The sequence below is a fragment of the Hevea brasiliensis genome, chromosome 14 (assembly GCF_030052815.1).
Source record: "Hevea brasiliensis isolate MT/VB/25A 57/8 chromosome 14, ASM3005281v1, whole genome shotgun sequence".
NCBI lineage: Eukaryota > Viridiplantae > Streptophyta > Magnoliopsida > Malpighiales > Euphorbiaceae > Hevea > Hevea brasiliensis.
In genome coordinates this window covers 91,415,331-91,428,831 of record NC_079506.1, presented here as the reverse complement: position 1 = coordinate 91,428,831, position 13,501 = coordinate 91,415,331, and the positions used below count along the sequence as shown (strand labels likewise).

General features: G+C 35.7%; 2 protein-coding genes across 3 annotated transcripts; one reads left to right on the top strand and one right to left on the bottom strand.

Moving 5' to 3' along the window:
- The first annotated feature begins 227 nt into the window (after positions 1-227).
- Positions 228-5,586, top strand: LOC110633913 (uncharacterized). Of its 2 annotated transcripts, none has more exons than XM_058133915.1 (3): positions 228-690; positions 2,016-2,264; positions 2,686-5,586. In XM_058133915.1, exons 2-3 carry the CDS (start codon positions 2,144-2,146, stop codon positions 5,235-5,237), a joined length of 2,673 nt encoding a protein of 890 aa, XP_057989898.1. In that variant the 5' UTR covers positions 228-690; positions 2,016-2,143; the 3' UTR covers positions 5,238-5,586. The 2 variants fall into 2 exon arrangements, with proteins under 2 accessions (XP_057989898.1, XP_057989899.1); XM_058133916.1 differs by lacking the exon at positions 228-690 and adding an exon at positions 710-850.
- Positions 5,587-6,223: 637 nt separating this feature from the next.
- LOC110633934 (uncharacterized aarF domain-containing protein kinase At5g05200, chloroplastic) lies at positions 6,224-13,221 on the bottom strand. Its single transcript, XM_021782778.2, has 11 exons — positions 12,973-13,221; positions 12,771-12,879; positions 11,920-12,062; positions 10,046-10,159; positions 9,637-9,825; positions 9,349-9,504; positions 8,731-8,996; positions 8,557-8,654; positions 7,773-7,951; positions 7,545-7,661; positions 6,224-6,663 (listed from the first exon to the last, which is right to left on the bottom strand). The coding sequence occupies exons 1-11, from the start codon at positions 13,204-13,206 to the stop codon at positions 6,484-6,486; spliced, it is 1,785 nt and encodes a 594-aa protein (XP_021638470.2). The 5' UTR covers positions 13,207-13,221; the 3' UTR covers positions 6,224-6,483.
- Positions 13,222-13,501: the final 280 nt, after the last annotated feature.

Sequence of the window (13,501 nt, the reverse complement as noted above, 5' to 3'; positions counted from 1 at the left end):
AAAAATATGTAATTGCATTACGTTGAAAAGGATAAGAATTAAAGAAGAAATTTTAAGTTATAATCTCATGAATATAAAGATTTTATTATAATTATTATGATGAATTTATTCTAACCAACTCTTAAAATTTATCTCTGCATTGCATGAGATGATATCTGAGAGACCTCAAAATAACGGTCAAGCAAGGGAAACAATGAACACCTCCAATCAAAAAAGAAACATAAGTAGAGGTGGCAAGGACCTTTAAATATTACCAGGCGCCGATTTCAATTAATGCTCTGCATTCTCTTCTCTAGCTTTAGCCTACTTTGCCTTCCCTAACAACACAGATCCCTTGTCATACTTGCATCCCCTTCTTCTCTGTTGAAAAACACTCGGACAATTGAACAACTTGCAGTGGGTTTTCCCTTCTTTTGGCTTTCCATGGTCGAGGGTTGACTGGAAGGAGGAGACCCTTTGTGGGCTTTAAGTCTTTGTTAACTTGAGTTAAACCCTTCAAGGAGAGAAGGCTTTAATTTAGTTTAGTTCTGTTTCAATCTTTTTCTGTGTGAATCAAAGAGGAGTTGGCATAGCAGATCAATCAAGAAATAAAGAAAAGTAGTAGTAAAGAAAAAGAGATGGTCCTCACTGAACTTTGCGGTCACGAAAAGAATTTTCATCTCTCAAATTTTCTCTTCATTTCTACCTCAGGTTCGTTGCTATTTCTCTCTTTCTCAATCTCTTATATACGCTTCCCTTCTTTTGCATTTTCAAAATTCTGCAAAAATCTGCATGGGGTATCATCCATCCCTTAAATTCTAGCTTCTTTCTTCATTGCTCTGGATTCTCAGATTGCAGAATAAGTTAAAGGGTATTTGGATCTTTATATGACAGATTTGATCCGATCCAATTAAAGGGTATTTGCATATCATTCCTTTTTTTTTTCTTTTGCTGTATTTATTCTTACTTCGGATTTCATGTTTATGTTGGCTGCTTCTTCCTATCTTTTTGTGGTTACTTGCTGGGAATCGATCCAGAATAAAATATGTTGTTCTTGTTCTCATGTATGTTGTTTTCTTTCTTGCTTATATTCTATGTCTCACTTCCCCAAGATGTGCGGATCTGTGTCCTTTTCCTTTTGTAGTAGTAGGGCCTAAAATTTTAGCATCTCATGTTAAGTTCTCGAGTTTTCCTTCTTCTTCTTCTTCCTTATTTTACTCGTCTTTATATCCATCTGCAGCTTAACGTTGACTATTAACTGCAGTAATTAAATTGTTCTTTTTTGCTCAAATTGTACATCTTCTGTAATTGCCAATCTCTTGGTTAAAATTTATTTATCTCAAGTTAATACCCAGATCCTCCCTATTCTCTGTAGTTCAGATTTTACTCATTTTCTGTTTAGATTCATGCCATGTTTTAGGCGCCTGATCTCTGATTTCTGACACACATTGCTTTGATTTCAAAAAACTGCAAAAAGATAACTAAATATTTATTCAGCCAAACGAATATGCTTTATTGTAATATTTTTGTTGGTTGATTTGGCTCTAATTGGGTTCAAATTACAGTATGTGCACATTTCGTATTCGACATTTCTTTCTGCTTTTTGATGGACAAACATGCCAAACTAGATTGGTTTTGCTGGTTCCAAAGATCTCTTGTGTTGATGGAATGTTTATCGTATAATCTAGTCGTATGTGAGCAGCATCCGGTAAAAAATAGCAGCAGCCTTAACTACTTCATCTATCATTTTTTTGTTTTATTCTAGTGTTGTATCTTGATTGCTTAAGAATAGTTCTTTATTTAAAAAGACTTCCAAGAAAGCATTGTAATGAAAACAGTTTAGAATTTTATTTTTTAGGGAAATCATAGAGAAGTTAATTGTCATGGAAATTATTGAAATTACACAACTTGCCTCGTTGAACTACATTGTAGAACTCATCTTCCGTTGTGAAACCATTTCTAGAACTTGTTTTGCTCGCTTTACTCCCACAATATATATCTATCTAACGTATGCCTCTGTGTTTTTCTGTTTGTAGATGGTTTAGCTTTATACTCTTACAATAAGGTCACAAATCAAGTTTGAACCTATTTGGTGGTTGGCCATATCAGAATTAAAGGCAAAAGCCAACACTTCAAGTGATTGCATTTATATATTTGGAGGAAAATGATAAGTGGAACGAGTCCAAAGATTCGAATTGTTAGATGTCCTAGATGTCGGAACATCCTTCCTGAGTTGCCAGATTTTCCTGTCTACGAGTGTGGTGGATGTGGCGCACATCTCCAAGGTAATAATCTTATAAATTTTTGCTGCTCATTTTAGATGATAAGAAGCAAATATGGTCTGTTATTATAATGATGAAGTAAAGGTCAGCTGAAGAGAGGTATTTACCTTAGGAATTCTACAATTGAAAGGGATTGTTTCATAATTCAGTCTCTTGTGAACCTTTTCCATTAAATTCTCAAGTGAGATAAAGTTAAGAAATGTGATTACTCTCCTAGAGTTTGATTAAACTGGAAATTGGAGGTTTGAATAAATAATGGCTTGGTTAAATTGGAAATTTATAACTTATGTAATGGTTCAATGCTATTATTTTTCCTGTTAGACAACTATATGCACTGCCTAGATTAGGTTTCATCGATTCTCTATGTTTTATTGAAGTTGCTAATTGTTAATTAGTTTTTAATGAATCCTGTGCCTTCATGCAGCAAAAGTTCGAAAAGAAAATGCCAAAAGCACAGCATCTGGATTACCTGAAACTGATGCTTCAAAGTTGAATAAATTAGATCTTGTTTCTGAAGATAAGGAATCTAGCAGCTTAAGTCATGAAACTATTCTTCATTCTGAAGGGGAATGCTCCCCGTACGAAAGCAATGGGAGGGGTCAAATTGAATCTGGCAATTGCAATGATGACAAGCCCACAGGCTCATTTTTAACAAATGAAGATGAAAACAATGCAAGTGATCAAAATGTATCCGAGGATTTTGATATTGAGCAGCTTAAAGATGCAAACTTATCAAATGCTGACCAAAAAAGTGGAAGTGACAAAAATGAATCTGCAATTTGTGATTATCAGCAAGTCAGAGGTGTAAATTTATCAGATGAGGACCACAACAATGACAGTCATCAAAATGAATCTTTGGCTTGCAATGTTGAGCCGCATGGAGTTTCCAATGAAGATTGTTCATCAGATGAACCTTCTCATCTCAGTAATGGAATGCTGTCTCATTCTCCATTATCAAGAACAAATTCAGAAGTTGAGTTTAATGATGAAAGCTTGCCATTAGCTGCAAAGGCTAAGCTAAAAGCAGAAGCAGATGCTAACAATGAGAGTGACTCCGTTTTCAGAAGATCAAGGCAAGAGGAGCTGGTTGATACAAAGGGAACTACTTCAATTGACACTGCCCAACAGCCAGCAGGAGAGAGTATTTCATCTGATATCCTTATATCTTCACCTAAGGATCATGTAGAACAGCCTCAGGAAATTGCTCACCACGGCTTTGCCTGTGTAAGGTCTATAGATGCATTTGAAATCGAAGATTTTGTCAACCCCAGCTCTGAGCTCAGTGGTACTCTTATAGATTTGTCGAAATCCCCCACAACCAGAAGCTCTCGTGCTTATTATGATGATGGTGTCTCTTCTTATGAAGGAACTGATGATCAATTGCCTGATCGACACAAACATTCATCTAAACATGCTTATAGGCTTGCGAACTATGCTGCTTCTGATGTGAGGCCCAGAAGGGAAAGATTCCCAATCAACAACAGTAATGAGACACAACATCATTTCAGGACTTCTGCATCATTTCTGCCAGAGAGGACACGTTATGCCATAAAATCCAGCAGGATGGATCGAGATGAATTGTTGGAGCCCACAAGACTTGGCCATCCAGGTAGAAACTGGAGAAGATTAGCAAGAGATGAATATCTGTCTCAGCCCGCTTTTCGTCGAAGGGACTCCCTGGCTAGCTATGAAAGTGGCAGTCCTTCCAATTACAATGAGTTATATTATAATTCAAGCTTTGCTGGACAAGACAAGCCTGTGTACTCTGAGCAGGAGAAGATGAAACTGTTGAGAATGGTTTATGAATTGCAGTATCAACTTAATAATCCATCTCGGAATGATAAACCAAACGGAGGAGTCACTTGGAAAGATCATTATATTCCCACATACTATGACCGTGAGCTCCTACAAGAGGAAAGCCTCCGTAACTTAGTTTATCCTAGATTTGCTGAAAGAATTAGAGAGGGAGATAATTGGTCTCAACAGAAAAAATACTCTCAAATACCTTTCTCAGCAGATGCAACGAACAGTAGACACAAAGTTGATTATTCCATGTGTTGCTGTCCCCAAGAGTGGCAGCGTACAACACAATTTCCTCCACCTGGATTTCGTCGCAATAAGGGGTATTGTAGGGTACACTCTCATCTTAATCTTTACAATTCGTACGGTTCTTGCCCCTCAAGTCCTCAACGGCATGTGGAATCTGAGATTCCCACATATTGTCGCGGAACTAAGTCTGCTGACCAGAGGCTTAGAAATCATGAGGTGGAGAGGTACTGGAGGGAGAAACATTATTTGGCTAAGCGACGCCTAAGACCCGTAGCAGGTGGAGCCCCTTTCATAACTTGTTATTGTTGCTCGAATCAGCTATTGCTGCCTGCAGATTTTCTTCTCTTTAAAAGGAGGTGCCATCGGCTAAAATGTGGTGCTTGTTCAGAGGTACTTAAGTTTTCACTTCAAGGCAGAACTCATCTAATCCCATATACAATAAGTGCTGAAGCACCTCCACCAAGTGAGGTTGACGAGTATAGTGATGCTATTCATCGGAGAAACTTTACTTCCACATCTCATGTCAGTGGTCCCTATACGGATTCTGTGTCTTGTTCTGATGATTGTGGACTTGCCTTCTGCAAAAGCTGTTCCACTGACAAGGATCTTGTTTCCCAGATACCAGTTCATGCTATCCACAGCAATGAAGTTCAAAGAAATGTATCACGTGGTTCACTTGAGCATAGCACAGAGAAAAGGAAGTTTGCTTCGAATGAGACTCGAAACAAAGGTAAGAATCCTGTGCAAACATGTGAATTAGCAGGCCCTTCTTCTAGCACATCCAAATCAAATAAAGTATCCTCAGAAATTGAAGAGCTGCCAGCGGGAGGAGGAGGGTCACCACTTCATAGACTAATGGGTTACTCCTCACCGAGTGACCTGATATATGGTTGGGGACCATCTGTCTCATACCTCCCAGAAATGTAGAGTAACTGAGAGATTATTCTCATGAAGTGGTGTTTTGCGTTGCCTGCCAACCAAATTCATGGTATTCTAATTACTCTAGTTTGCACTTGAATAGATTGTTCTTTCTTTTGACTTTCTTGTTCATTTTGAGTACAGGTAAAATAGGATTGATCACAGTTTCCCTGAGTGTCTGAAGTATATATTAGAAGTAGAAACGTAACTTTTTTGAATTTTCTATGTACACATGTTCTGCAGAGAAAATTCCAGTGTGATTTGTTTATTTGTATAGAGTACTGTTGAATCTTTTTTTATTTTTATTGTATTCAAAGAGGTACATTATAAATAGAATACCACATGTTCTTTTTTCCCAGCCACATGTTCTTTTTTCCCAGCGTTCATAGTTTTACACAAGCAATGCCAAATGTCTCTATTGCATCAACCTTGATAATTGTTGCTCACGTTTCAACTGTCGTAAGATGTACTTAACAAATTTAGCAGCTTGATGTTGTCTGAGCATACCTGTCTGATAGGGCCGTAAAACAATCAAATTATTCACGCTCGGCTCATTTATACATCCCGAGTACTATGATACAGATACTCAGCTTGATTAGCCTACTGTCTATGGTAACAGGCCGGTATATTGAGACAGAAAGGGATGGTCTAGCTCTATCAATCCCTTGAATGCTTCAAGAACTGAGGCTTAAATGGCATCTCATTGAGGAATGCACATCCAGCTCATAATGGGTTACACCAACTGGATTTGGTTGAGCTAGTGTATTCTGTTGGCTTCACATGCATCCAAAACTGGGATGCATTTCAATTTGGTACCCGTGCAATTGCTTTACATTTCCAATGTAGTAGATGCCTTGACTGATAAAACTGCTCACTTCACATTAAGCACATTCAACTTTAACGTAATTCAAACCACCTCAAAAAGGCACATCAAGTTAAACCCCAGTGAATGTAATTAACTGTGCAATTGGAAAAGGGTGCTCAGAGAAACAGAGTACTGGAAAAAGGCACCTCATGGATAGGATTTACCAACAATAAAGTTGCATTCCCGCTCTAATGGAGACAAAATACATAAACACTACATAAGTGCATTCCTATATCATGAGTAAATTCATTTCCTATTTCTTGTTTATTCTATAGATTGTATGCAACTCCAGCTTTGAAGCTACTCTATTAGCTGTATTTACATGAGAGAAAACAAGACGGAACAAAACAGGCTATTGGCTGACTAACAATACATATATATTTGTGAGATTCATTTGAAATTGTCCCTGTAACTGCTTCTTCGATTTGAAACGATCGTAATTCTCTGATCTTGAAGCATGTTCAAGTTGGGGGCCAACAACCGAGTATACCGATCAAAATAGAGAAGCTGTTTCATAAGAAGGGCAAACTCCCTAGGAAATCTGAGTCCATATGCTTCACTGACACGAATCTGTCATACAACCAGAAAAGTAAACACGTTATTAGAATTTGCAATTACCGTCAGCCTCAGGCAGATGAATCAAAGTCACCAACTAATAAAAAAAGTTTAGACAAAAATCAGTAGCTCCGCCTTTGTACTAAAGTTTGCATTTCTTTTAAAGGCGTTTTTTGCATTAGTTACTTTTTTCAAAATAAAGATCTACACTGCTTAAAGAAAAGCAAGTTATACATTTCACATAGAACACTAACTTAACTTTTACAAAATGAAATTTCTCCCTTTTCCCATAGGTAAGATTTAAACCTAAGATCCATCCTGACCTTAGCTACTACCTCAGCTAATCCCCAAAGGCATCTTTTAGACAAAATATTGTACTTGGATGACAAATGAGGTGTTCATTCAATCTTAAAAGAGTAACTACTACGAATACCTATTTTAAGAGTTGAAAAATTTTGCAAAAACCTTTCAGAAGGAATGTTTTTCAAACTCCCAGCTAACCTCAAAATGCAACTCATTTGACACATGCATAATTTCCTGAATCTGGAATTACTCTCAAGCTTGCAAACTATTTCTGACTAGCTGATAGATTTGTCTATCCACATAGGTTGTTGCAAATGAAAACTGTAGTTACAGGGATAAAGAAAAAATCTTAGCTTGGCAGACCTAATGACAGCTGACAGGCATTTTAATGATATGCATATTTTGAATAAATTAATCATTGAGTTACTTCAGGTATAGCAAATACTAAACTCATGATGATTCAACTACTCTGTAAGCAGCAAGCAGCCAATCAATATTAACAAGTTCAAACTACATAAATTGGCAAATTCTTTGGATCTAATTCACCAAATTCTTTTCCCTCACAAACAACAAATTGAAGTATATAATCTTACCACATCAAGAAAAAGTGCATTCATTTGCCTCTCATCAACAACTACATTGGCAGAAACAGCAGTTGCATTTGTAGTAGTATCTCGTGCTGTTGCAACAACTATTTCCGTATCCAATTCCTGCATTTGAATAGAAAAGTGTGTTTCAAAGCAATACTCCAAATAAATTTGATGTTTGACAACATATTGAACTAAACTTCAAATCTAGGCATTAAAGTAATTAGCGTTTGCCTGTATTGATGAAAATATCTTTTCCAAGTCTCTTGCAAAGGCATTAACATCAACATCCTTGTTTGTAGCTCCCATTTCAATCAAGGCAGATGCCATTGACTCATATTCTTCAGATGCAAGTGATGCCAGAAACACTTCCATAGCAGCCCAGGTTTTTGGGGATATGCGTCCTACAATTCCTATAGAATGGATTCTGTTTTCAGTTGATAATGAATATAGATAATTGCTGGTTATGAATCTTATGATTTCCATATAACAGAAATGGTGCTAAAAAACATGCTTTATTATATCTAATTTTGAATTGATCCTTTTCCTTCCTATCAGCAATGCTTCAATACATATGTTCTCAAAAGAGAGATAAAAATATAAGATATAACTTCTATGCTATTTTACCCATGATATGCAGAATTTCAATTGGAAATTTACTGAGAAATAGAACTCATGTTTTAATATATGGTGATATATACTAAATTAAATTTCTTGTAATGATCATTATGTTCTTATGAGCGCACAACATGTAACCACTTTAGCAGGAGTATTTGCAGAGGGGAAAAAAACTAGTTAGACAACCGCTGCAACCACATAATGTTAAAAAGCAAAGTTCAGAAGGTAAAGTCTCCTAACAAGCCAGTGTAACTAGTAACCAAAATATAATTATTATCATTGAAATCCAATAATTTTACTTAAATTATACAAGTTCAAGCATTCAATAAGAGTTCATGGCTAAAATTGCCGTTCTTAGAAACTGAATCATGAATGAACACAGTGGGAAAAAGAAACTTACCAAAATCTAGAAAGCCAATACGACCATCACGTAATAACCACAAATTGCCTGCATGCACATCTGCATGGAAACTTTCACATGCAAGCAAACTACCAAACCTGCGTAGAAATTAAATATCAACAGATATTCAACATCTTAAACCATACAGAATCTTAAATGTACATCATATCCTACCACACATTAAGGGCTGTTATAAGACTGGTCTCTGGACTAGAAACAATTGAACTTATAGAATCCAGGTCCGTAAGAGGCACTCCATAAAGACGTTCCATGGTCAAAACTCGTCGGCTGCTGCAATGCTTATAGACTTTTGGAGCGGTAGCCTGCCTTGTAAGTCCCATAGCTTCTAAATATCTCCTAAAGGACTCAATATTTGCAGCTTCCTTATAAAAATCAACTTCTTCAAGCATGGATTCCCTTATTTCTTTAACAATAGCAACCTAACAAATGGACATGAAGAATTGAAAAGAATTACCTAGAGTTTATCATTTATTAAGACAAACAAGTAAAAGATAAAAGGAGATGCATGTATCATGAGAAAAACTTTATGGCTACTTCCTTTACAGAAACAACTAAAACAATAGGAGATCAAGAAACACAAAATCACATTACACCATCTGAATAAATTTATACATGCACCATGAAGTTCGATTAAAAGTTGATTCCGACATAACTATAATGCAAATAAGTACAGGAAGCTAGTTTCCAAAAACCAACTAGATAAGAAGCCTAAAAGTTACTGAAAAAACTGCATTTAAGTTGCACAAATAATGAATCAAGTTAACATTCTACCAGTGATGCACGGCTGAGATCAGGACTCAAGAACTCCAATATGCGAGCAACAATGTAAACAAAGTTCAAATCTGCCACTAGTATATCTTCTATTCCAGGTTTGAGGACCTTTATAACCACATCTTCTTGGGAGCCTTTGAGCCTCGCCCCATGAACCTAGGCAATATAATCAATTAGTCCAATCACAACCACAAAAATCAAGAGCGATAAATGAGACTATGACAATGTGAGAGAAAGCAGTTCACCACAGAAACATCAACGTTTGGGGAAAAAAAGGAAATTTGATACCTGTGCTATTGAGGCTGAGGCAATTGGCATCGGGTCAACATATTCATACACACTTTCTATTGGCCTTCCTAATTCTTGGCGTAAGATTGCTTGAATTTCTTGGAAAGGCACGGCAGGAGCTCTATCAAAACAGTTTTGAAATTCTTCAACATATTCTGGCGGGAACATTGTTGGCGCAGATGCAACGAACTAAAAAACACTCATGCTAAGAAAGCATTAGTGAAGTAATTCCTTGTTGAGTTACATATAAAACTGAAAATAGATAATTTAGTTTTATTGCAAAAAAGGAATGAATTTGTTAGGCATACAAATTAAATTGCAGCTTAAAACAACATATTTGGGTTTATAAACACATAACAAATAGGTCTATACTCATGAAGAAACTAAGAGAAGCAATAATAGGACTTACCTGACCTAATTTAATATAAGTTGCTCCCATACGCTCAAATAATCTCCTCAAATACAGTGGAGAAAGTAATCCAAGTTGCATTTGGGTTGGCAATCCAGTAGATGAATTTGTTGACTGCAAATTTAAGAATGGTATCAATCATTCTAGCACCATAAGGACTAACCAAAGGAAAATAATAAAAAATCATCTTAATCCTAAAATGGCATCTCTCCTTCCAATGGAGTAGCATCAAAACTTTTTCCAAATGAACTAGGATCAAAATTGCAACACTTAAGGGATGAAATAATTTTGCATTCTCCAAGGATGCCTTTTTCTCCTTCTTCCATCAAGTAAAAAACATTTATAAATTATGCTAATCACCATCAGTGTTATATATATATATATATATATATATATATATATAACCCTATCACACCAACTAGTCCTCTATTTCTTAAGTATCCATCACCACCACATGACAAAGTTTGCTCCAAAGTTCCCGCTATTCTTATCAAATTCTTTACCCAAATCAGATCGCATATTTCTAAAAATCAATGCATGAAATTAATGGTAAATTTGTCTTTGTTGACCCAACCACACAAGAACATTAACTTGAGGATACGTCTTTGGGCATTTCCAACTGAATTTCCCATGCATATCAATGTATTGCTAAAAGAAACATGAGCATAGCCCACTAATATTCATAGACAATATGCAGTCATCTAGAAGGAGGTCATAGAAGCGGACAACATTCATCATTTCTAAATCACTTTAACAAATGAAACATGCATTTGCTTCTGTATGTTAGTCGTTAGAATTAAAGTGAGACCATATAAGAATAGAGAAACAAAATAGCAAAACTATAACTAGGAGATTATATGAAGAAATGGACAGAGGGAATGAAACTAGAAAAGAAGTGTCTCCATCCCTATAGCATATGACAACTACAAGACAACAAAATCTCAATGCTCTCCAAAATGATTCATCAGTAAATACATCTCCATGAATTTTTAGATATCAATTGCATAATTTATTTGGTGAATGTAAAAAAATGATTCACTGACTGAACAATCAACTCATAGTTAATTGGTGGTACCCCTGGGCATATGGCATGGATAAGGTTGCATGGAACGCCACTTAGTTAAATATAAGATACATAGAGGATATCATAGTTGGTATGCCAATTTGGATAGCAGTATACAAATTATATTTTGTGGCGCACACAATTCAATTTTTTTTAATTTTATTTAGCATGATATATTTATAAAAAAAATATTGATTTAATATGAGTAATTAATTAATATGATAATTTTTTTGAAATAACGAGCACATTATTCAAAATTTGAAAGTCATATTATTATTGTTGTTGTTAAAAATAAAATTAATTAAAGAAATAATTCGTAATTATTAGTGCTCATATTTCCTAGGAACTCTCACCTAACTAGCCAATTATGGGCATAGCTGCTACTTTGTCTCCTCCGTTTGTCTTTCTTTTCCTCCTTCTTTCTTGCCTTTTCTCATTCTTCCTCAGAAACCCTGTTTTAGTGAACTGGAGCACATACTGCAAAGTTCCGGAATGCCAAAGTACCATGTTACATGCATAGGGCATACCAGAATGCAGAACGCAGGAGAGTGAGTGAATTAGGTAACTATGAATCAACTAGTAACTATCCTGATGTTTCAAGAAATCCTATAAAATAAAATAATGAAAAAAAAACTACAGGTGATTGCAAAATGGATCCCTAACTCTTATTTATACAATTACGACAAAACTGAAACGTTATTAAGGGGGGAAAAGAAAAGTTGCATAATCTATTTCTCACATTTTATTGGTTCAATGTACAAAATATAAATAGGTAACTGAAGCAGACAAACAGTATCAAAGTCCAGGCTACCTTGGATACATCTGCCAGCCACTCGCCACCAACTCCAAGAAAAGCTTGAATGCCTTGTGCCAGCCTTAGGGCTCCACGAGGACCAGTATTAATAGATGTCTGGATAATATCCTCCACCAGCTGGGGCAAGTTTCCAATACTATCTGAAAGTAGAATAATTTATAAGCTTAAACATAAATATATTATAGAATGAAGCACAGTTACAGCTGAAACTTGAATAGTGAGCATTCATATCATGGCTTTGGACAATAATGACAGCTAACATAAGCCTAGCATGATAAAGTCTTCTGTCATTTTCTTTTTGTCTTGGTTATCAAAAACAATTATGTTTCCCAAACAAAAGAGCATACATCTATTATCAATGAAGTTGCAAACATAAGGCCTACAATTGTTGTCTGAAATCAATTAACTGCCACTTAAATTTCACACAATGGAATCCCTCAAAGATTTCCTTACTCATTAGATATAATACATACTAGGAACATGCCAGGAAGATGATTGTCATGTTGACGAGCTTCAAGAGATTACAAAGGCAAAAGAAAATTGAAGGCTCTAGAAAGGCAAGATTAACAATTTTAGAGAATACATAAAAGAAAAAAAAATCGGTTGATTGTTAGGAGAGAAAAAGATATGAAATGCATGGTCTAAAGTAAAAGAGCCATGTATGTTTCAGGGCTTATTTAGATAAAGCTACTGCCTTTTGCACAAATTGACTGCACTTGCATAATTTCCTAGCAGAATAAGGCCAGATATCTGTATTTGTTTTCTAGCAACTTATGCTTCAGAATTACATGTCCTGTCTCCCAATCTATATGTAAGAAAAAGTATAAAGCATGTAAAGCTTGGCATACCTTGAAGGCGAGAAGAGAAACGATCCTGTGCTTGAGAATATTGGGCAAAAAGGGTAATTGCCTTTGAGCGAAAATTGAGCTTCTTCGATCTACTCCTTGCAACAGACAACTGAGAACCAGGAATCAACAGAATTGAAAAGAAGAAGCATGAGAAGGAGACCCAAATCAAACAAGAAACAAGAAACCATGGAAGATTATTCACCTGAGGACGGGGATATGGATTAAACAATGAGAAACGACCACCTCGCAACGATGAAAGTGAAAACATCGCCATTTGTTTCTTCTTGCGTACGTTGCAGAAATGGAACGATGATTTACTATGAGTCAGCATACGTGCAGCAGCACAAGAAGAAAAAGTAGATTTTCTTTTTTTTTTGGTTAAAATAAACATGACAATTAGAAGGCCACGTGGCAGGCAGTGAACTGCTAGATTCATGTCGATACCTGCTGCAGAAGATTTTTTTTCTTAGCAGTGGATTGGAAGAGTAGGACTCAAATACACTCCGGGCCGATTTTGGTTAGAATCAATTTGAAATCATTGATTTATAATTCACCAAAACGGTAAATTTGATCAGTCCCTTAAACCCAAGAAATTTTTATTTCAGTTTCGATCGGATCTAATTTTCTCCGATTTTTCATATTTTAAGTAAAAAAAAATTTTAATTTAATCTAAATTCGAATTAAATAATTAAATTTTAATTTTAATTTAATTTATTAATAATTCAAAACAA

Bases quoted from the DNA above. Each gene is read 5' to 3' on its own strand.
- LOC110633913 (XM_058133915.1), top strand. From the start codon at position 2,144: ATGATAAGTGGAACGAGTCCAAAGATTCGAATTGTTAGATGTCCTAGA. The intron at 2,265-2,685 runs GTAATAATCTTA...GCCTTCATGCAG, and splicing joins ATGTGGCGCACATCTCCAAG to CAAAAGTTCGAAAAGAAAAT.
- LOC110633934 (XM_021782778.2), bottom strand. From the start codon at position 13,206: ATGAATCTAGCAGTTCACTGCCTGCCACGTGGCCTTCTAATTGTCATG. The intron at 9,505-9,636 runs GTATCAAATTTC...TATATTGCCTAG, and splicing joins CCTCAGCCTCAATAGCACAG to GTTCATGGGGCGAGGCTCAA. The intron at 6,664-7,544 runs GTAAGATTATAT...GTTGTATGACAG, and splicing joins ATGCACTTTTTCTTGATGTG to ATTCGTGTCAGTGAAGCATA.